This window comes from Amblyraja radiata, chromosome X, assembly GCF_010909765.2.
Source record: "Amblyraja radiata isolate CabotCenter1 chromosome X, sAmbRad1.1.pri, whole genome shotgun sequence".
Classification (NCBI taxonomy): Eukaryota; Metazoa; Chordata; class Chondrichthyes; order Rajiformes; family Rajidae; genus Amblyraja; species Amblyraja radiata.
This window is the reverse complement of record NC_045999.1, coordinates 9,087,834-9,104,257: the sequence shown is the minus strand read 5'-3', so window position 1 is coordinate 9,104,257 and position 16,424 is coordinate 9,087,834. Positions and strand designations below refer to the sequence as shown.

General features: G+C 48.3%; 1 protein-coding gene across 5 annotated transcripts in view; it reads left to right on the top strand.

The window, feature by feature from the left end:
• LOC116968252 (casein kinase I-like) overlaps positions 1-16,424 on the top strand; it is a 200,439-nt gene that overhangs the window by 62,990 nt on the left and 121,025 nt on the right. For all 5 annotated transcript variants that reach the window (XM_033014943.1, XM_033014945.1, XM_033014942.1 and 2 more), the window contains one exon: positions 6,713-6,753. In XM_033014943.1, coding sequence (XP_032870834.1) covers positions 6,713-6,753 — 41 coding nt within the window. The remainder of the gene's footprint in view (positions 1-6,712; positions 6,754-16,424) is intronic.

Genomic DNA, 16,424 nt, shown 5'->3' with positions numbered 1-16,424 from the left:
GGGGGAGTCCAGAACCAGGGGCCACAGTTTGAGAATAAGTAGTAGGCCATTTAGGACGGAGACGAGGAAACAATTTTTCTCACAGAGAGTGGTGAGTCTGCCTCAGAGGGCGGTGGAGGCAGGTTCTTTGGATGCTTTCAAGAGAGAGCTAGATACGGCTCTTAAAAATAGCAGAGTCAGGGGATATGGGGAGAGTGCAGGAACGGGGTACTGATTGTGGATGATCAGCCATGATCACATTGAATGGCGGTGCTGGCTCGAAGGGCCAAATGGCCTACTCCTGCACCTATTGTCTATTGTTATCTCGTCTTTACACAAACGCTGGGCAGCGGCAGCGAGCCGTACTGCGCTCCAGGTCACGCGATCAAATTGTATTAAATGCGTTTTCGACTTACGATATTTTCGATTTACGATGGGTTTATCGGAACGTAACCCCATCGTAGGTCGAAGAGCAACCGTACAGCACGGAAAAAAAGCCGTTTGGCCAATCTCATCTCTGCCGACCAAGTTGCCAACTGAGCTAGTCCCACGTGCCTGCACTCAGCCTCAATCCCTTCCTATCCGTGTCACTGGCTGAGTGTCCTTTAAATGTTGTAATTATATCCGCCCCTATTGCCTCCACTGGCAGCACATTCCATGCACACACACACACCACCTTCTTTGGAAAAAGTTACCCCACGTACCTTTAAGATCTTTCCCCTCTCACCTTAAACCCATGCCTGCTGGTTTTGGACTCTCAACCCTGAGACTGTGAGCACTGCCCTTATCTCTGTCCCTCAGGATTTATCATATCTCTTCAAGGTCACTCCTCAGCCTTCCCACTCCAGAAGAAAAGACCCAGTTTATTCACCTTTTCCTTGTAACTCAAACCCTCCAGACCTGGTAACAACCTCCCCAGATGTGGCCAAATGTCGATGAAATGCTGCCAGCTGTGACTTAATTGCTTCTAGTTGCAGTATTTTGGTACAAAAGGCTTTAAGTTGCAATCATCCTCTTGATGTCTGTGAAGTAATGAGACCCTAAGGATGGTGGTAGTGCAAAATTTCCATCTGAACTACAATTTTATTAAAATGATTTTCACTTGCATTGTTTTCAAGGTGCATATTATAATATTCGCAGTGTATGTTCTGCTGGGTATTGGTGATTGACTACACAGTGTGCAGTCATTATTGATGGTCATGTCACATCATCTGGAGAAACCTGGATGAGGCACGGTGTCGCAGCTGCCTCTCCGCGTCAGAGAACCGGGTACAAACCTGACCTCGGTGTTGTGTGGTTAGCACGTTCTCCCTGTGACCGTACGGGGTTTTCCCCCGCGTGCTCCAATTTCCTCCCACATCCCAAAGATGTGCGGGTTCATTGGCTAATTGGCCCCTGTAAAGTTGCCCCCAGTGTGTGCCAAGTGGAACGAGAACGTGCAATAACTTAGCACTAGTGTGATACATGCTGTATCTCCAAACTAAACTGATATTTGATAAAAAAATACATCTCTTGATGCTCCTGAACACATCATCAGTGATGTAACCTGGGGTCATTGGGTGTTTCGGGTCTTTCAACATCAGACACCCTCGCTCAGGCGACCCAGCCATGGTTGATCAGACCACGCATGATTCGCTCCTCCCCATGGACCTTCTCTCCTGATCCAGAGCCATCTCGAGGCCCTCTCCGCTGCCTCTGAGGTGTTCTTGATGGCTCTTCTCCTCGCCACTCCGTTGATGCCCAGTGCACTCAAGGCTTTGTAGAGCGATTGCCCTGCAAAACCTCTGCAGCCAACCTCAATGGGCATACATCTTGCCTTCCAGCCCTGCTTACGGCAGTCTATGACCAGCTCTTCATACTTGGTCATCTTCCTCTCGTGGGCCTCCTCCAGACGGCCCTCCCACGGCACTGTCAGCTCCAACAAGACGATGTTTCTGGTCGCCTCTGAGACCAGGAGGATGTCTGGCCTCAGGGTGGTCGTGGCAATGTGCTGTGGGAACCTCAGCTGTTTCACCAGGTCTATGGAAAGCTGCCAGTCCTGCGCAGTCGCCAGGATTCCTGACTGATTCCTGACTGATATAATAGATTGGTGTAGGAACAGTACATAGATTTTGAGTCACAGAAAGATCCACACTGCAAAATCCCATGATCTGCCATTTGGCCCATAACCCTGCAGGATTCAGTTGTCCAAGTACATCTCCAAATGCCTTTTAAAGGTGGTACATGTTTCATCTTTTACTGCCTCGTCAAACTAAGTTCCAAGCAACTACTGACCAATAGTTGTCTCTGCTCCAATCCTTCGGTTATTTACTATGAATCTGTGATTTATCACTTTTGACCCATGAAGAATCCATCCTTCTTATTTACTACAAAGCCCCTCACAATTTTATGCATCTCAGTTAAATCTCCCAGTACTCTTTGTCCAAAGAAATAACGTCCAAATTATTAAATACTGATGCATCGCCATCATTAATCTTCTCCTTAATGTGTGTGAACCCCACTTTAATAAATTCAGGGATAAATCTAGGAGGGATTTTTATGAATTTGGAGGCAATATCTTTATGAATTGGTAGTCTTCTATCTTTACAACTCTTCTAGCTTTCTTTCCTTCCCCCTCCAACCCCTGCAATTAATCTGACGAAGGGTCCCGACGAGAAACGTCACCGATCTTGGTTCTTCAGGGATGCTCTATGCTTTAGTCAGAGGGTGGTGAATCAGTCGCTATGCCTTTTATTAATAGAAAGGGGAAAGAATCAACAGTGAAATTGTCCAGGGAAAGAACAAGTGTTAACGAAGGAACTGCAGATGCTGGAACATCGAAGGTACACAAAAATGCAGGAGAAACTCAGAGGGTGCAGCAGCATCTATGGAGCGAAGGATCTCCGCTGAGTTTCTCCAGCATTTTTGTGTACCAGGGAAAGAACAAGTTCTGCCAGATGGGTGAGCATGTTGATGGAGGTTGGATGGCTTGATCTTTGTTCCAGAAAGAAGCGGAGGATCTCTCAGCGCCTTCCAGATGGAGGGGGGGGGGGGAGGTGTCACAATTGCCATACAGTAGATGATTAAATGTGTTGTTGAATCGAGTCATTGGATCGAGTGGCCAAGGACCAAAGCACCAGCTGGTATTCAGTAGTCAGTCAGTGCCATGCTGCCTTCAATCCCACTTACCTTCCTTATTGCTGACTTGGTGAAAAGCCCATGGATATTTCAGGAGCGTACTTCATATCAAGCACGCCATGCCGCAAGGCACATCACTTATGGCCTAAGAGGAAATTTCAGAAAGTTGTATGCTAAAATGAGAAACGCTTTTATCGGATGCTATATGTTTGCAAAATGATATTCCATTTCATAACATAAGCTGCTGAGTTCATAAAGATGTAGAAACAAGATAATGCATATGCTAGTTTATCAAGGAAAGACACAAAGTGCTGGAGTAACTGAACAGGTCGGGCAGCGTGTCCATAATTATAGGAGCAGAATTGGGTCGTTCGGCCCTTCAAGTCAACTACGCCATTCAATCATGGGTCATCTATCTTTCCCTCTCAACCACATTCTCCTTCCTTCTCCCCATAACCCCTGACACCCGTACCAATCAAGAAACTGTCACTCTCTGCCTTAATAATATTCATTGATAGCCTCCACAGCCATCAGTGGCAGTGGATTCCACAGATTCACCACCCTCTGTTAAAGGATCCTATATGAAGAATGTTGAGACTAGATTGAAGTTTCCAGAGGAGTGATGAGAACTAACTTCCAGTTGGTGTAGGGCACTGCATCTATGGACCACATAATCCTTCCATGCCTTTTATGATGAAGGAAAGACATTTGAGTTGGTTCAGAAGCACAATTTTCTATATTATTTTGAGGGACCATTTTGAAGGCTCATGTTCTTTTTTTCACCATGCGGTTATACTCTGCTTGAGGTATCATGTAGTTGTACAGAGCTCCTTCTGCAGTTGTACAGAGCTCTAGTGAGACCACACCTGGAATATTGTGTGCAGTTTTGGTCCCCTAATTTGAGGAAGGACATTCTTGCTCTTGAGGGAGTGCAGCGTAGGTTTACAAGGTTAATTCCTGGGATGGCGGGACTGTCATATGCGAATGGAGCAGCTGGGCTTGTACACTCTGTAGTTTAGAAGGATGAGAGGATATCTCATTGAAACATATGATTGTTAAGGGGTTGGACACGCTAGAGGCAGGAAACATGTTCCCGATGTTGGGGGAGTCCAGAACCAGGGGCCACAGTTTAAGAATAAGGAGTAAGCCATTTAGAACGGAGATGAGGAAACACTTTTTCTCACAGAGAGTGGTGAGTCTGTGGAATTCTCTGCCCCAGAGGGCGGTGGAGGCAGGTTCTCTGGATGCTTTCAAGAGAGAGCTAGATAGGGCTCTTAAAAATAGCGGAGTCAGGGGATATGGGGAGAAGTCAAGAAAGGGGTACTGTCGCTCTTCCAGGGAGATGCTAAATGCATTTCGTTGTCTCTGTACTGTACACTGACAATGACAATTAAAATTGAATCTGAATCTGAATCTGATTGGGGATGATCAGCCATGATCACATTGAATGGCGGTGCTGGCCCGAAGGGCCAAATGGCCTACTCCTGCACCTAATGTCTATTGTCTATTGATAAAATTTCATATTGTGTGGAAGGGCCGTGCAGATGCTGGTTTACACTGAAGGTAGACAAAAAATGCTGGAGTAAGTCAACGGGCCTCATCTGAATAAGGGTCTTGACTCCAAGCGTCACCCATTCTTTCTCTCCAGAGATGTTGCCTGCCCCGCTGAGTTACTCCAGCATTTTGTGTCTATCTAAAGTTTAATCTTGCCTATCCAAACACTTGCAAGATAGGCGCATATTAAAGTTTCTTCTGCATCGTCTCTGGCATCTCTCAAGATGAAAGAAATCCTGAAATGCCAGTGGTGTGATGTTTCCCTCTCCTACATTGACCTCTAAATCTGCGGGAAAACCGATATGACTGCAAAGCCCAGTTGATGCCTCTTGTGGATTGTCCAATTTTATCACGATAAAAAAGGTTGTTCTGACTAGATTCCTTAAATATTCCAGAGAACACGGGCAGCTTGCACAGCATCCAGTCATGTGGTAATATGCCCCTTAAAACATGTCAAAGAAGTCGTCATTATTGCTTCAAGTCCACACGTACCACAGCATGAAAACCTAGTATTCCATGGAAGTGTAAAGAGATGCCCCGACTGTAGTAACAGGTTGTACGAAGGGCGAATACCTCGCTGAACACCTCCACTCTGTCCGCCTAAACCTACCTGATCTCCCGGTTGCTAAACACTTCAACTCCCCCTCCCACACTGACTTTTCTGACAGCGCAAATTGGAGGAACAGCACCTCGTATTTTGCTTGAGTAGCTTACACCCCAGCGGTGTGAACATAGGCAACGTTTCGGGCCGAAACCCTTCTTCAGGGATTTCAAGTGTTTTTGTCGTCATATGTCCCAAATTGAACAATGAAATTCTTACTTGCAGTAGCACAACAAAATATGTAAACGTAATAGTCTGTAAATGTATACACGCGCACGCGCACACATACACCCTAACTGTGCGAGAAGACAAAACCAATGCCTTAATGTCTATATCGTTCAGAGCTGATTTGGAGGTTGTAGGTTGTACCTAAAGCAAACAACCAGACCCAAGAGAAGGAAATGATGCATTTTGACTTAACATGTGCTAAAGAAGCATTATGTACTGTATTGGATTGTAGGATTCGTGATCAATTCATGATTTGGGCTCGAACCAACACACTTTGAATTTTAGACAATAGACAATAGAAAATAGGTGCAGAGTATGCCATTTGGCCCTTCGAGCCAGCACCGCCATTCAATGTGATCACGGCTGATCATCCCAATCAATACCCCGTTCCTGCCTTCTCCCCATATGCCCTGACTCCGCTATCTTTAAGAGCCCTATCTAGCTCTCTCTTGAAAGCATCCAGAGAACCTGCCTCAACCGCCCTCTGAGGCAGAGAATTCCACTGCCCAGTCCATCATCGGCTCTGACCTTCCTTCCATCGAGGGGATTTATCGCAGTCGCTGCCTCAAAAAGGCTGGCAGTATCATCAAAGACCCACACTATCCTGGCCACACACTCATCTCCCTGCTACCTCCAGGTAGAAGGTACAGGAGCCTGAAGACTGCAACAACCAGGTTCAGGAATAGCTACTTCCCCACAGCCATCAGGCTATTAAACCTGGCTCGGACAAAACTCTGATTATTAATAACCACTTTCTGTTATTTGCACTTTACCAGTTTATTTATTCATGTGTGTATATATTTATATCATGGTATATGGACACATTTATCTGTTTCGTAGTAAATGCCTACTATTTTCTGTGTGCTTAAGCAAAACAAGAATTTTATTGTCCTATACAGGGACACTTGACAATAAACTCACTTGAACTTGAACTTGAAAAAGAGTTTCCTCGTCTCTGTTCTAAATGGCTTACCCCTTATTCTTAAATTGTGGTCCCTTTGCCTCATTTTTATGCTGCAAATTGAGTCAAATTGTCACTTAGGTGGTATAAATAAGTAAATTACAGGTAATCCCTCTTGCTCTTGATCATCACTGGTTTGGGTGATTTTCAGTTGCATTGTTTTTAATGTATTATATATTTTATGTGGTTCAACTGAATGCAGAAACATGTGTGACTTGTGCTGTATCTGACGATAATCTTCTGAAAAATCATGTAATTGTTTTCCCTTTCAGGCAAAAATCTCTACACGAATGAGTATGTAGCAATCAAACTGGTAAGTACACTTTTCTCTAATGAACATTTTGGGATGCATTTCGCAGTGTAAAGCTGACATTGGTAGTTGGGGAATTTAAATTAATGCATATGTTGCTGTTAAGGTTAGCAGGTTAAGGTTTTTGTTTAGTGACCTCATTAATACATTTTGTCAAAATGTAGTGTTTTGCGTTTTCAAGTGCTCTCTGCAGTGAAATACCTTAAATATATTTGCCAGAATTACTTAGAAGTTAAAATAATTATTCATAAGGTCATAAGGAATAGGAGTGGAATTAGGCAATTCGGCCCATCAAGTCTACACAGCCATTCAATCGTGGCTGAACTATCTCTCCCTCCTAACCCCATTCTCCTGCCTTCTCCCCACAATCTCTGACACCTGTAGTAATCAAGAATTCAAATATCTCGTGTGTGTTTGTCCTTATTTTTGGCAATACACACAATTTTGTCTTGATTTGTGAAAATAACAACCTGCTAGCGGTGGGCTCTTTTCCCCTGCTTATGTGCAATTTTTGGGCTGCTCAGGAGTACTGTGGGCCCACAATGAAATAATATATTTACAGTCCCCACCTAGCACCCTGACCTTTGCTGCTCTTTCTTACACAGTCCTTGCAGTCAGCCCAAAGGCACGACCAAGAACTGAATGTGACTGCGATTCTTGTACAGAATATCAGCACTTCACTTTAGTCATGGAGCGTTACAGCATAGAAACAGGCCGCTCGGCCCACCTAGTCTGTGCCGGCATCAAGCTTCCCCTTTTCACTAATCCTACACTAATCACATTTTTTTTTCTCTCCTTATCCTCATCAACTCCATCTAGATTTTCCTGCTCACACTTACACTGGGGACAATTTACATTGACCAATCGACCCACCAACCTGACTATGTATTTGGGTTGGGGGAGGGAACCAGAGGATCTGGAGGAAACCCACACAGTTGCAAGGAGAACATGCAAACTCCACACGGATAATACCCGAGGTCAGGATTGAACCTGGGCTGAGTCACTAGCCATGAGGCAGAGGTGCAGCGAGCTGTGCCACCATGCCGCCCTGCTCAGTGTGAGAGCAGTTAGCCCAGGTTGGGTCAGATATACGTGGTGCTGGCTTGCAATGTGACTTCAGGCTCACTCTGGGTTACCTAAGTGTGTAAGAAAGAACTGCAGATGCTGGTTTAAATTGAAGGTAGACACAAAATGCTGGAGTAACTCAGCGGGTGAGGCAGCATCTCTGGAGAAAAGGAATGGGGGACGTTTCTGAAGAAGGGTCTCGACCCGTCGCCCATTCCTTTTCTCCAGAGATGCTGCCTCATCCACTGAGTTACTCCAGCATTTTGTGTCTACCCTGGGTTGCCTAAGGGTTCCCTTACTGAGAACTGTCTGAAAGCTGATTCCTCGAAACATTAATTTTCTTTCGTATCGCTGTACAAGTTATAATTAAAATTTTTGATTAAATAATCACCCTTGCACTTGCCATAATTAACCAATGACAAATATACTAAATCTAGTCATTAATACCTTTCCAACAGATCCCACTTCATCTCTCTCCACAACCACACCTCTGCTACAGCCACAGTCACTCAAGGCGTTCCCCAAGGCTCCGTACTCGGCCCCCTCCTCTTCATCATCTACATCCTCCCCCTTGGTCAGATACTCCGCCACTTCAACCTGGACTTCCACTGTTACGCCGATGACACCCAGATCTACCTCGGCACCAAATCCCCCCACAACCCCCCCCCCCCTCTCCCATATCAACTCCTGTTTGTCAGCTATAAAAACCTGGATGCACCATAACTTCCTCAAACTCAACAGCGATAAGACAGAATTCCTCCTCATAGGCTCCAAAGCCACACTCAGCAAAATCAATAACCCCACTCTCACCATCGACGGCACCACTGTCTCCCCATCTCTCCAGGCCCGCAACCTTGACGTGATCTTTGATTCCACCCTCTCCCTTGAGCCTCACATCCGCCATGTCATTAAAACCTCCTTCTTTCACCTCCGCAACATCGCCAAAATCAGACCCTCTCTCACACCTCCCGCTGCTGAAAGACTCATCCATGCCTTAATCTCCTCCTGACTGGACTATTGCAACTCACTTCTCCTTGGCATCAGCTCCACCTACATCAACCGACTCCAACTGGTCCAGAACACAGCTGCCCGACTCATCACCCACACCAAATCCTGGCATCACATCACTCCAGTCCTCAAACAACTTCACTGGCTTCCCATCTCCCACCGGATCACCTACAAAATCCTGATCCTCACCTACAAAGCCCTCCACCATCTGGCCCCCCCATATCTCACTGACCTCCTCTCCCCCTACCAACCCTCACGGTCCCTCAGATCCACATCAGCCGATCTCCTCTCCATCCACGTCCAACCTCCGCAGTTTTGGGGACAGAGCCTTCTCCAGGGCAGCTCCCACGCTCTGGAACTCCCTCCCCCAACTGATCCGCAATTCTGTGTCCCTCACCATCTTCCAGTCCCGCCTCAAGACCCATCTCTTCACCTCTGCCTATCCTTAGCCCCACGTCCCCCTCCCTTTTCATCTGTGCATTAATTGCCTCATATTGTGTTTTGAATTGTATTCTGTCTTTACTTTGTGTACTAGTCATGTCTCTACTATTTATTTCATTCCCCTTACATGTTTTTCCTCTACCTGCTAAATTTTTGTACGGTGTCCTTGAGACTCTTGAAAGGCGCCCATAAATAAAATTTATTATTATTATTATTATTAATAAACACCATGAAACTTCATATTATTACAAGCTGGAATGATGCTTAAAAATGCACTTGAGAATTTGCGTTCTATAAAATGTAGCCCAAGAAGATCCTGTACTTTAAGGATTACTTGGCCAGCTTTAAAAGCAACTAGACCAAGTGCAGACCCGTTGGGTCTGTTTCCCCAACGGCGTTTGCGGGGGGGGGGGGGCTGCGGCATCAAACTCACATTAACCACCCCCCAAACACACAGGTGGGGTGAGGGGGGGTGAGAAGAGGGGAGGGAGGGGAGAGGAGGGGGAGGAAACGGGACAGATTTGGGAGGGAAAGGAGAGCGGGGTAGGGGGTGAGAGAGGGGATGGGGAGATGATGGGAGGATGGGAGGTAGGGAGGATGGGGAGGTAGGGGAGGAGGGAGGGAGGGGGAGAGGGGTGGGGGGAGAGAGGGGAAAGAGTGGGGAGGGAGAGTGGAGGGGGAAGGGGGAGGGAGGAGGAGAGGGGTAGGGGGAGTGATGGAAGAGGGACAGAGGGGTAGGAGGAAGGGGGCGGGTGGAGAGAGGGAAGGGGGGGGGCGTAGAGAGGGAAGGGTGGTGGGGGAGAGAGGGATGGGTGGGAGAGGGAGAGGGGTGAGGAGAGGGAAACATAGAACCATAGAAATTAAGTGCAGGAGTAGGCCATTCGGCCCTTCGAGCCTGCACCACCATTCAATATGATCGTGGCTGATCATCCAACTCAGTATCCTGTACCTGCCTTCTCTCATAGAAACATAGAAACATAGAAATTAGGTGCAGGAGTAGGCCATTCGGCCCTTCGAGCCTGCAACGCCATTCAATATGATCATGGCTGATCATCCAACTCAGTATCCCGTACCTGCCTTCTCTCCATACCCTCTGATCCCCTTAGCCACAAGGGCCACATCTAACTCCCTCTTAAATATAGCCAATGAACTGGCCTCAACTACCTTCTGTGGCAGAGAATTCCAGAGATTCACCACTCTCTGTGTGAAAAATGTTTTTCTCATCTCTGTCCTAAAGGATTTCCCCCTTATCTTTAAACTGTGACCCCTTGTTCTGGACTTCCCCAACATCTGGAACAATCTTCCTGCATCTAGCCTGTCCAACCCCTTAAGAATTTTGTACGTTTCTATAAGATCCGCCCTCAATCTTCTAAATTCTAGCGTGTACAAGCCGAGTCTATCCAGTCTTTCTTCATATGAAAGTCCTGACATCCCAGGAATCAGTCTGGTGAACCTTCTCTGTACTCCCTATATGGCACCAATGTCTTTGAGCATTGGGCATTGTGACATCACACGATGGAACGTTCACCAAGTGCTTGTGCTCCTGCAAAGGCATATGTAAATGAATCCATTCCGATTGGACATCTGTGAGCATCAGGCATTATGACATCACACGATGGAACGTTCACCAGGGGCTGGGGCTGGGGCTGCTTCTATGGGTGAGAAGCCAGTTTATTTTTGAGAAGAGGGGAGGGAGGGGAGAGGAGGAGGAGGAAACGGGATAGATTTGGGAGGGAAAGGAGAGCGGGGTAGGGGGTGAGAGATGGCGAGAGAGATGTGGGGGAGGGGGGATGGGGAGGGAGGGGGGATGGGGAGGGAGGGGAGGAGGGAGGGAGGGGGAGAGGGGTGGGGGGAGAGAGGGGAAAGAGTGGGGAGGGAGAGTGGAGGGGAAGGGGGAGAGAAGTGGTAGAGTGGGGAGGGAGGAGGAGAGGGGTAGGGGGAGTGATGGAAGAGGGACAGAGGGATGGGGGAAGGGGGTGGGGGGAGAGAGGGAAGGGGGTGGGGTAGAGAGAGAAGAGGGGTGGGGGAGAGGGATGGGAGAGGGAGAGGGGTGAGGAGAGGGAGAGGGGGAGGAGAGAAGGGGGAGAGAAGTGGAAGAGTGGGAAGGGAGGGAGCGGTAGAGGGGTAGCGGGAGTGGTGGAAGAGGGACGGGGGAGTGGTGGAAGAGGGACAGAGGGGTAGAGGGAAGGGGGTGGTGGTAGAGAGGGAAGGGGGGTGGGGGAGAGAGGGATGGGTGGGAGAGGGAGAGGGGTAAAAAGAGGGAAACATAGAAATTAAGTGCAGTAGTAGGCCATTCGGCCCTTCGAGCCTGCACCACCATTCAATATGATCATGGCTGATCATCCAACTCAGTATCCTGTACCTGCCTTATCTCCATACCCCCTGATCCCTTTAGCCACAAGGGCCACATCTAACTCCCTCTTAAATATAGCCAATGAACTGGCCTCAGCTACCTTCTGTGCCAGTGAATTCCAGAGATTCACCACTCTCTGTGTGAAATATTTTTTTCTCATCTCGGTCCTAAAAGATTTACCCCTTATCCTTAAACTGTGACCCCTTGTTCTGGACTTCCCCAACATCTGGAACAATCCTCCTGCATCTAGCCTGTCCAACCCCTTAAGAATTTTGTACGTTTCTATAAGATCCGCCCTCAAACTTCTAAATTCTAGCATGTACAAGCCGAGTACTATCCAGTCTTTCGTCATATGAAAGTCCTGACATCCAGGAATCAGTCTGGTGAACCTTCTCTGTACTCCCTCTATGGCAACAATGTATTTGAACATTGGGCATTGTGACATCACACGATGGAACGTTCACCAGGGGCTGGGGCTGGGGCTGCTTCTATGGGTGAGAAGCCAGTTTTTTTTGTTGAAATATTGCGGTGGGGGGGAGAAGGATTTGATTAAAAATGTGTACATAAACACGACAAAATGTAATCAGGAGTTTCTATAAGATCCTCCCTCAAACTTCTAAATCTAGCGTGTACAAGCCGAGTCTATCCAGTCTTTCTTCATATGAAAGTCCTGACATCCGAGGAATCAGTCTGGTGAACCTTCTCTGTACTCCCTCTATGGCAACAATGCCTTTGAGCATTGGGCATTGTGACATCACACGATGGAACGTTCACCAAGTGCTTGTGTTCCTGCAAAGGCATATGTAAATGAATCCATTCCGATTGGACATCTGTGAGCATCAGCATTGTGACATCACATGATGGAACGTTCACCAGGGGCTGGGGCTGGTGCTGCTTCTATGGGTTAGAAGCCAGTTTATTTTTGAAATATTGGGGGGGGGGGGGAAGGTTTTGATTAAAAACGTGTACTTAAACATGACGAAATGTAATGAGGAAAAGATACTTTGAAAGAAAAGTGAAATCTACCGAAATGGAAAAAAAGTCGGCGATTCTGCGTCTGGTTTCGGAGTTGCAGGGAATCAAAGGAAGAAAGGCGGCCGGCAGCCGTCTATGTAAATGGATCCATTCCGATTGGACATCTGCGAGTATTGGGCATTGTGACATCACACGATGGAACGAATCAAAAGGCAGAAAGGCAGCCGGACGGCAGGCGGCAGCCACAGACTTTTATATATTAACTAGACCAAGTGCAGACCCGGTGGGTCTGTTTCCCCAACGGCGTTTGCGGCGGGGGGGGGGGGGGGGGTGAGAAGAGGGGATGGAGGGGAGAGGTGGAAGAGGAAACGGGATAGATTTGGGAGGGAATGGAGAGCGGGGTAGGGGGGTGAGAGAGATGTGGGGGAGGAGGGAGGGAGGGGGAGAGGGGTGGGGGTAGAGAGGGGAAATAGTGGGGAGGGAGAGTGGAGGGGAAGGGGGAGAGAGAAGTGGAAGAGTGGGGAGGGAGGAGGGGAGGGGTAGGGGGAGTGATGGAAGAGGGACAGAGGGATAGGGGGAAGGGGGCGGGGGGGAGAGGGGGAAGGGTGTGGGGTAGAGAGGGAAGGGGGGTGGGGGAGAGAGGGATGGGAGAGGAAGAGGGGTGAGGAGAGAAGGGGGAGAGAAGTGGAAGAGTGGGGAGGGAGGGAGGGGTAGCGGGAGTGGTGGAAGAGGGACGGGGGAGTGGTGGAAGAGGGACAGAGGGGTAGGGGAAGAGGTTGGGGAGAGGGGAAGGGAGGGGAAGAGAGAGGGGTGGGGGAGGGAGAGGGGTGGGGTAAGGGGATAGAAGTGGAAGAGTGGGGAGGGAGGAGTAGGGGGAGTGGTGGAAGAGGGACAGAGGGGTAGGGGGAAGGGGGTGGTGGTAGAGGGAAGGGGGTGGGGGAGAGGGATGGGTGGGAGAGGGAGAGGGGTAAGGAGAGGGAAACAGAAATTAAGTGCAGGAATAGGCCATTCGGCCCTTCGAGCCTGCACCACCATTCAATATGATCATGGCTGATCATCCAACTCAGTATCCTGTACCTGCCTTATCTCCATACCCCCTGATCCCTTTAGCCACAAGGGCCACATCTAACTCCCTCTTAAATATAGCCAATGAACTGGCCTCAGCTACCTTCTGTGCCAGTGAATTCCAGAGATTCACCACTCTCTATGTGAATTTTTTTTTCTCATCTCGGTCCTAAAAGATTTACCCCTTATCCTTAAACTGTGACCCCTTGTTTTGGACTTCCCCAACATCTGGAACAATCTTCCTACATCTAGCCTGTCCAACCCCTTAAGAATTTTGTAAGTTTCTATAAGATACCCCCTCAAAAATTGGGGGGAGGGGGGGGGAGAAGGATTTGATTAAAAATGTGTACATAAACATGACGAAATGTAATCAGGAGTTTCTATAAGATCCCCCCTCAATCTTCTAAAATCTAGCGTGTACAAGCCGAGTCTATCCAGTCTTTCTTCATATGAAAGTCCTGACATCCGAGGAATCAGTCTGGTGAACCTTCTCTGTACTCCCTCTATGGCAACAATGCCTTTGAGCATTGGGCATTGTGACATCACACGATGGAACGTTCACCAAGTGCTTGTGTTCCTGCAAAGGCATATGTAAATGAATCCATTCCGATTGGACATCTGTGAGCATCAGGCATTGTGACATCACATGATGGAACGTTCACCAGGGGCTGGGGCTGGTGCTGCTTCTATGGGTTAGAAGCCAGTTTATTTTTGAAATATTGGGGGGGGGGGAAGGTTTTGATTAAAAACGTGTACTTAAACATGACGAAATGTAATGAGGAACAGATACTTTGAAAGAAAAGTGAAATCTACCGAAATGGAAAAAAAGTCGGCGATTCTGCGTCTGGTTTCGGAGTTGCAGGGAATCAAAGGAAGAAAGGCGGCCGGCAGCCGTCTATGTAAATGGATCCATTCCGATTGGACATCTGCGAGTATTGGGCATTGTGACATCACACGATGGAACGAATCAAAAGGCAGAAAGGCAGCCGGACGGCAGGCGGCAGCCACAGACTTTTATATATTAACTAGACCAAGTGCAGACCCGGTGGGTCTGTTTCCCCAACGGCGTTTGCGGCGGGGGGGGGGGGGGGGGGTGAGAAGAGGGGATGGAGGGGAGAGGTGGAAGAGGAAACGGGATAGATTTGGGAGGGAATGGAGAGCGGGGGTAGGGGGTGAGAGAGATGTGGGGGAGGAGGGAGGGAGGGGGAGAGGGGTGGGGGTAGAGAGGGGAAATAGTGGGGAGGGAGAGTGGAGGGGAAGGGGAGAGAGAAGTGGAAGAGTGGGGAGGGAGGAGGAGAGGGGTAGGGGGAGTGATGGAAGAGGGACAGAGGGATAGGGGGAAGGGGGCGGGGGGAGAGAGGGAAGGGTGTGGGGTAGAGAGGGAAGGGGGGTGGGGGAGAGAGGGATGGGAGAGGAAGAGGGGTGAGGAGAGAAGGGGGAGAGAAGTGGAAGAGTGGGGAGGGAGGGAGGGGTAGCGGGAGTGGTGGAAGAGGGATGGGGGAGTGGTGGAAGAGGGACAGAGGGGTAGGGGAAGAGGTTGGGGAGAGAGGGGAAGGGAGGGGAAGAGAGAGGGGTGGGGGAGGGAGAGGGGTGGGGTAAGGGGATAGAAGTGGAAGAGTGGGGAGGGAGGAGTAGGGGGAGTGGTGGAAGAGGGACAGAGGGGTAGGGGGAAGGGGGTGGGGGAGAGAGGGATGGGTGGGAGAGGGAGAGGGGTAAGGAGAGGGAAACAGAAATTAAGTGCAGGAATAGGCCATTCGGCCCTTCGAGCCTGCACCACCATTCAATATGATCATGGCTGATCATCCAACTCAGTATCCTGTACCTGCCTTATCTCCATACCCCCTGATCCCTTTAGCCACAAGGGCCACATCTAACTCCCTCTTAAATATAGCCAATGAACTGGCCTCAGCTACCTTCTGTGCCAGTGAATTCCAGAGATTCACCACTCTCTATGTGAATTTTTTTTTTCTCATCTCGGTCCTAAAAGATTTACCCCTTATCCTTAAACTGTGACCCCTTGTTTTGGACTTCCCCAACATCTGGAACAATCTTCCTACATCTAGCCTGTCCAACCCCTTAAGAATTTTGTAAGTTTCTATAAGATACCCCCTCAAAAATTGGGGGGAGGGGGGGGAGAAGGATTTGATTAAAAATGTGTACATAAACATGACGAAATGTAATCAGGAGTTTCTATAAGATCCCCCCTCAATCTTCTAAAATCTAGCGTGTACAAGCCGAGTCTATCCAGTCTTTCTTCATATGAAAGTCCTGACATCCGAGGAATCAGTCTGGTGAACCTTCTCTGTACTCCCTCTATGGCAACAATGCCTTTGAGCATTGGGCATTGTGACATCACACGATGGAACGTTCACCAAGTGCTTGTGTTCCTGCAAAGGCATATGTAAATGAATCCATTCCGATTGGACATCTGTGAGCATCAGGCATTGTGACATCACATGATGGAACGTTCACCAGGGGCTGGGGCTGGTGCTGCTTCTATGGGTTAGAAGCCAGTTTATTTTTGAAATATTGGGGGGGGGGGAAGGTTTTGATTAAAAACGTGTACTTAAACATGACGAAATGTAATGAGGAACAGATACTTTGAAAGAAAAGTGAAATCTACCGAAATGGAAAAAAAGTCGGCGATTCTGCGTCTGGTTTCGGAGTTGCAGGGAATCAAAGGAAGAAAGGCGGCCGGCAGCCGTCCATGTAAATGGATCCATTCCGATTGGACATCTGCGAGTATTGGGCATTGTGACATCACACG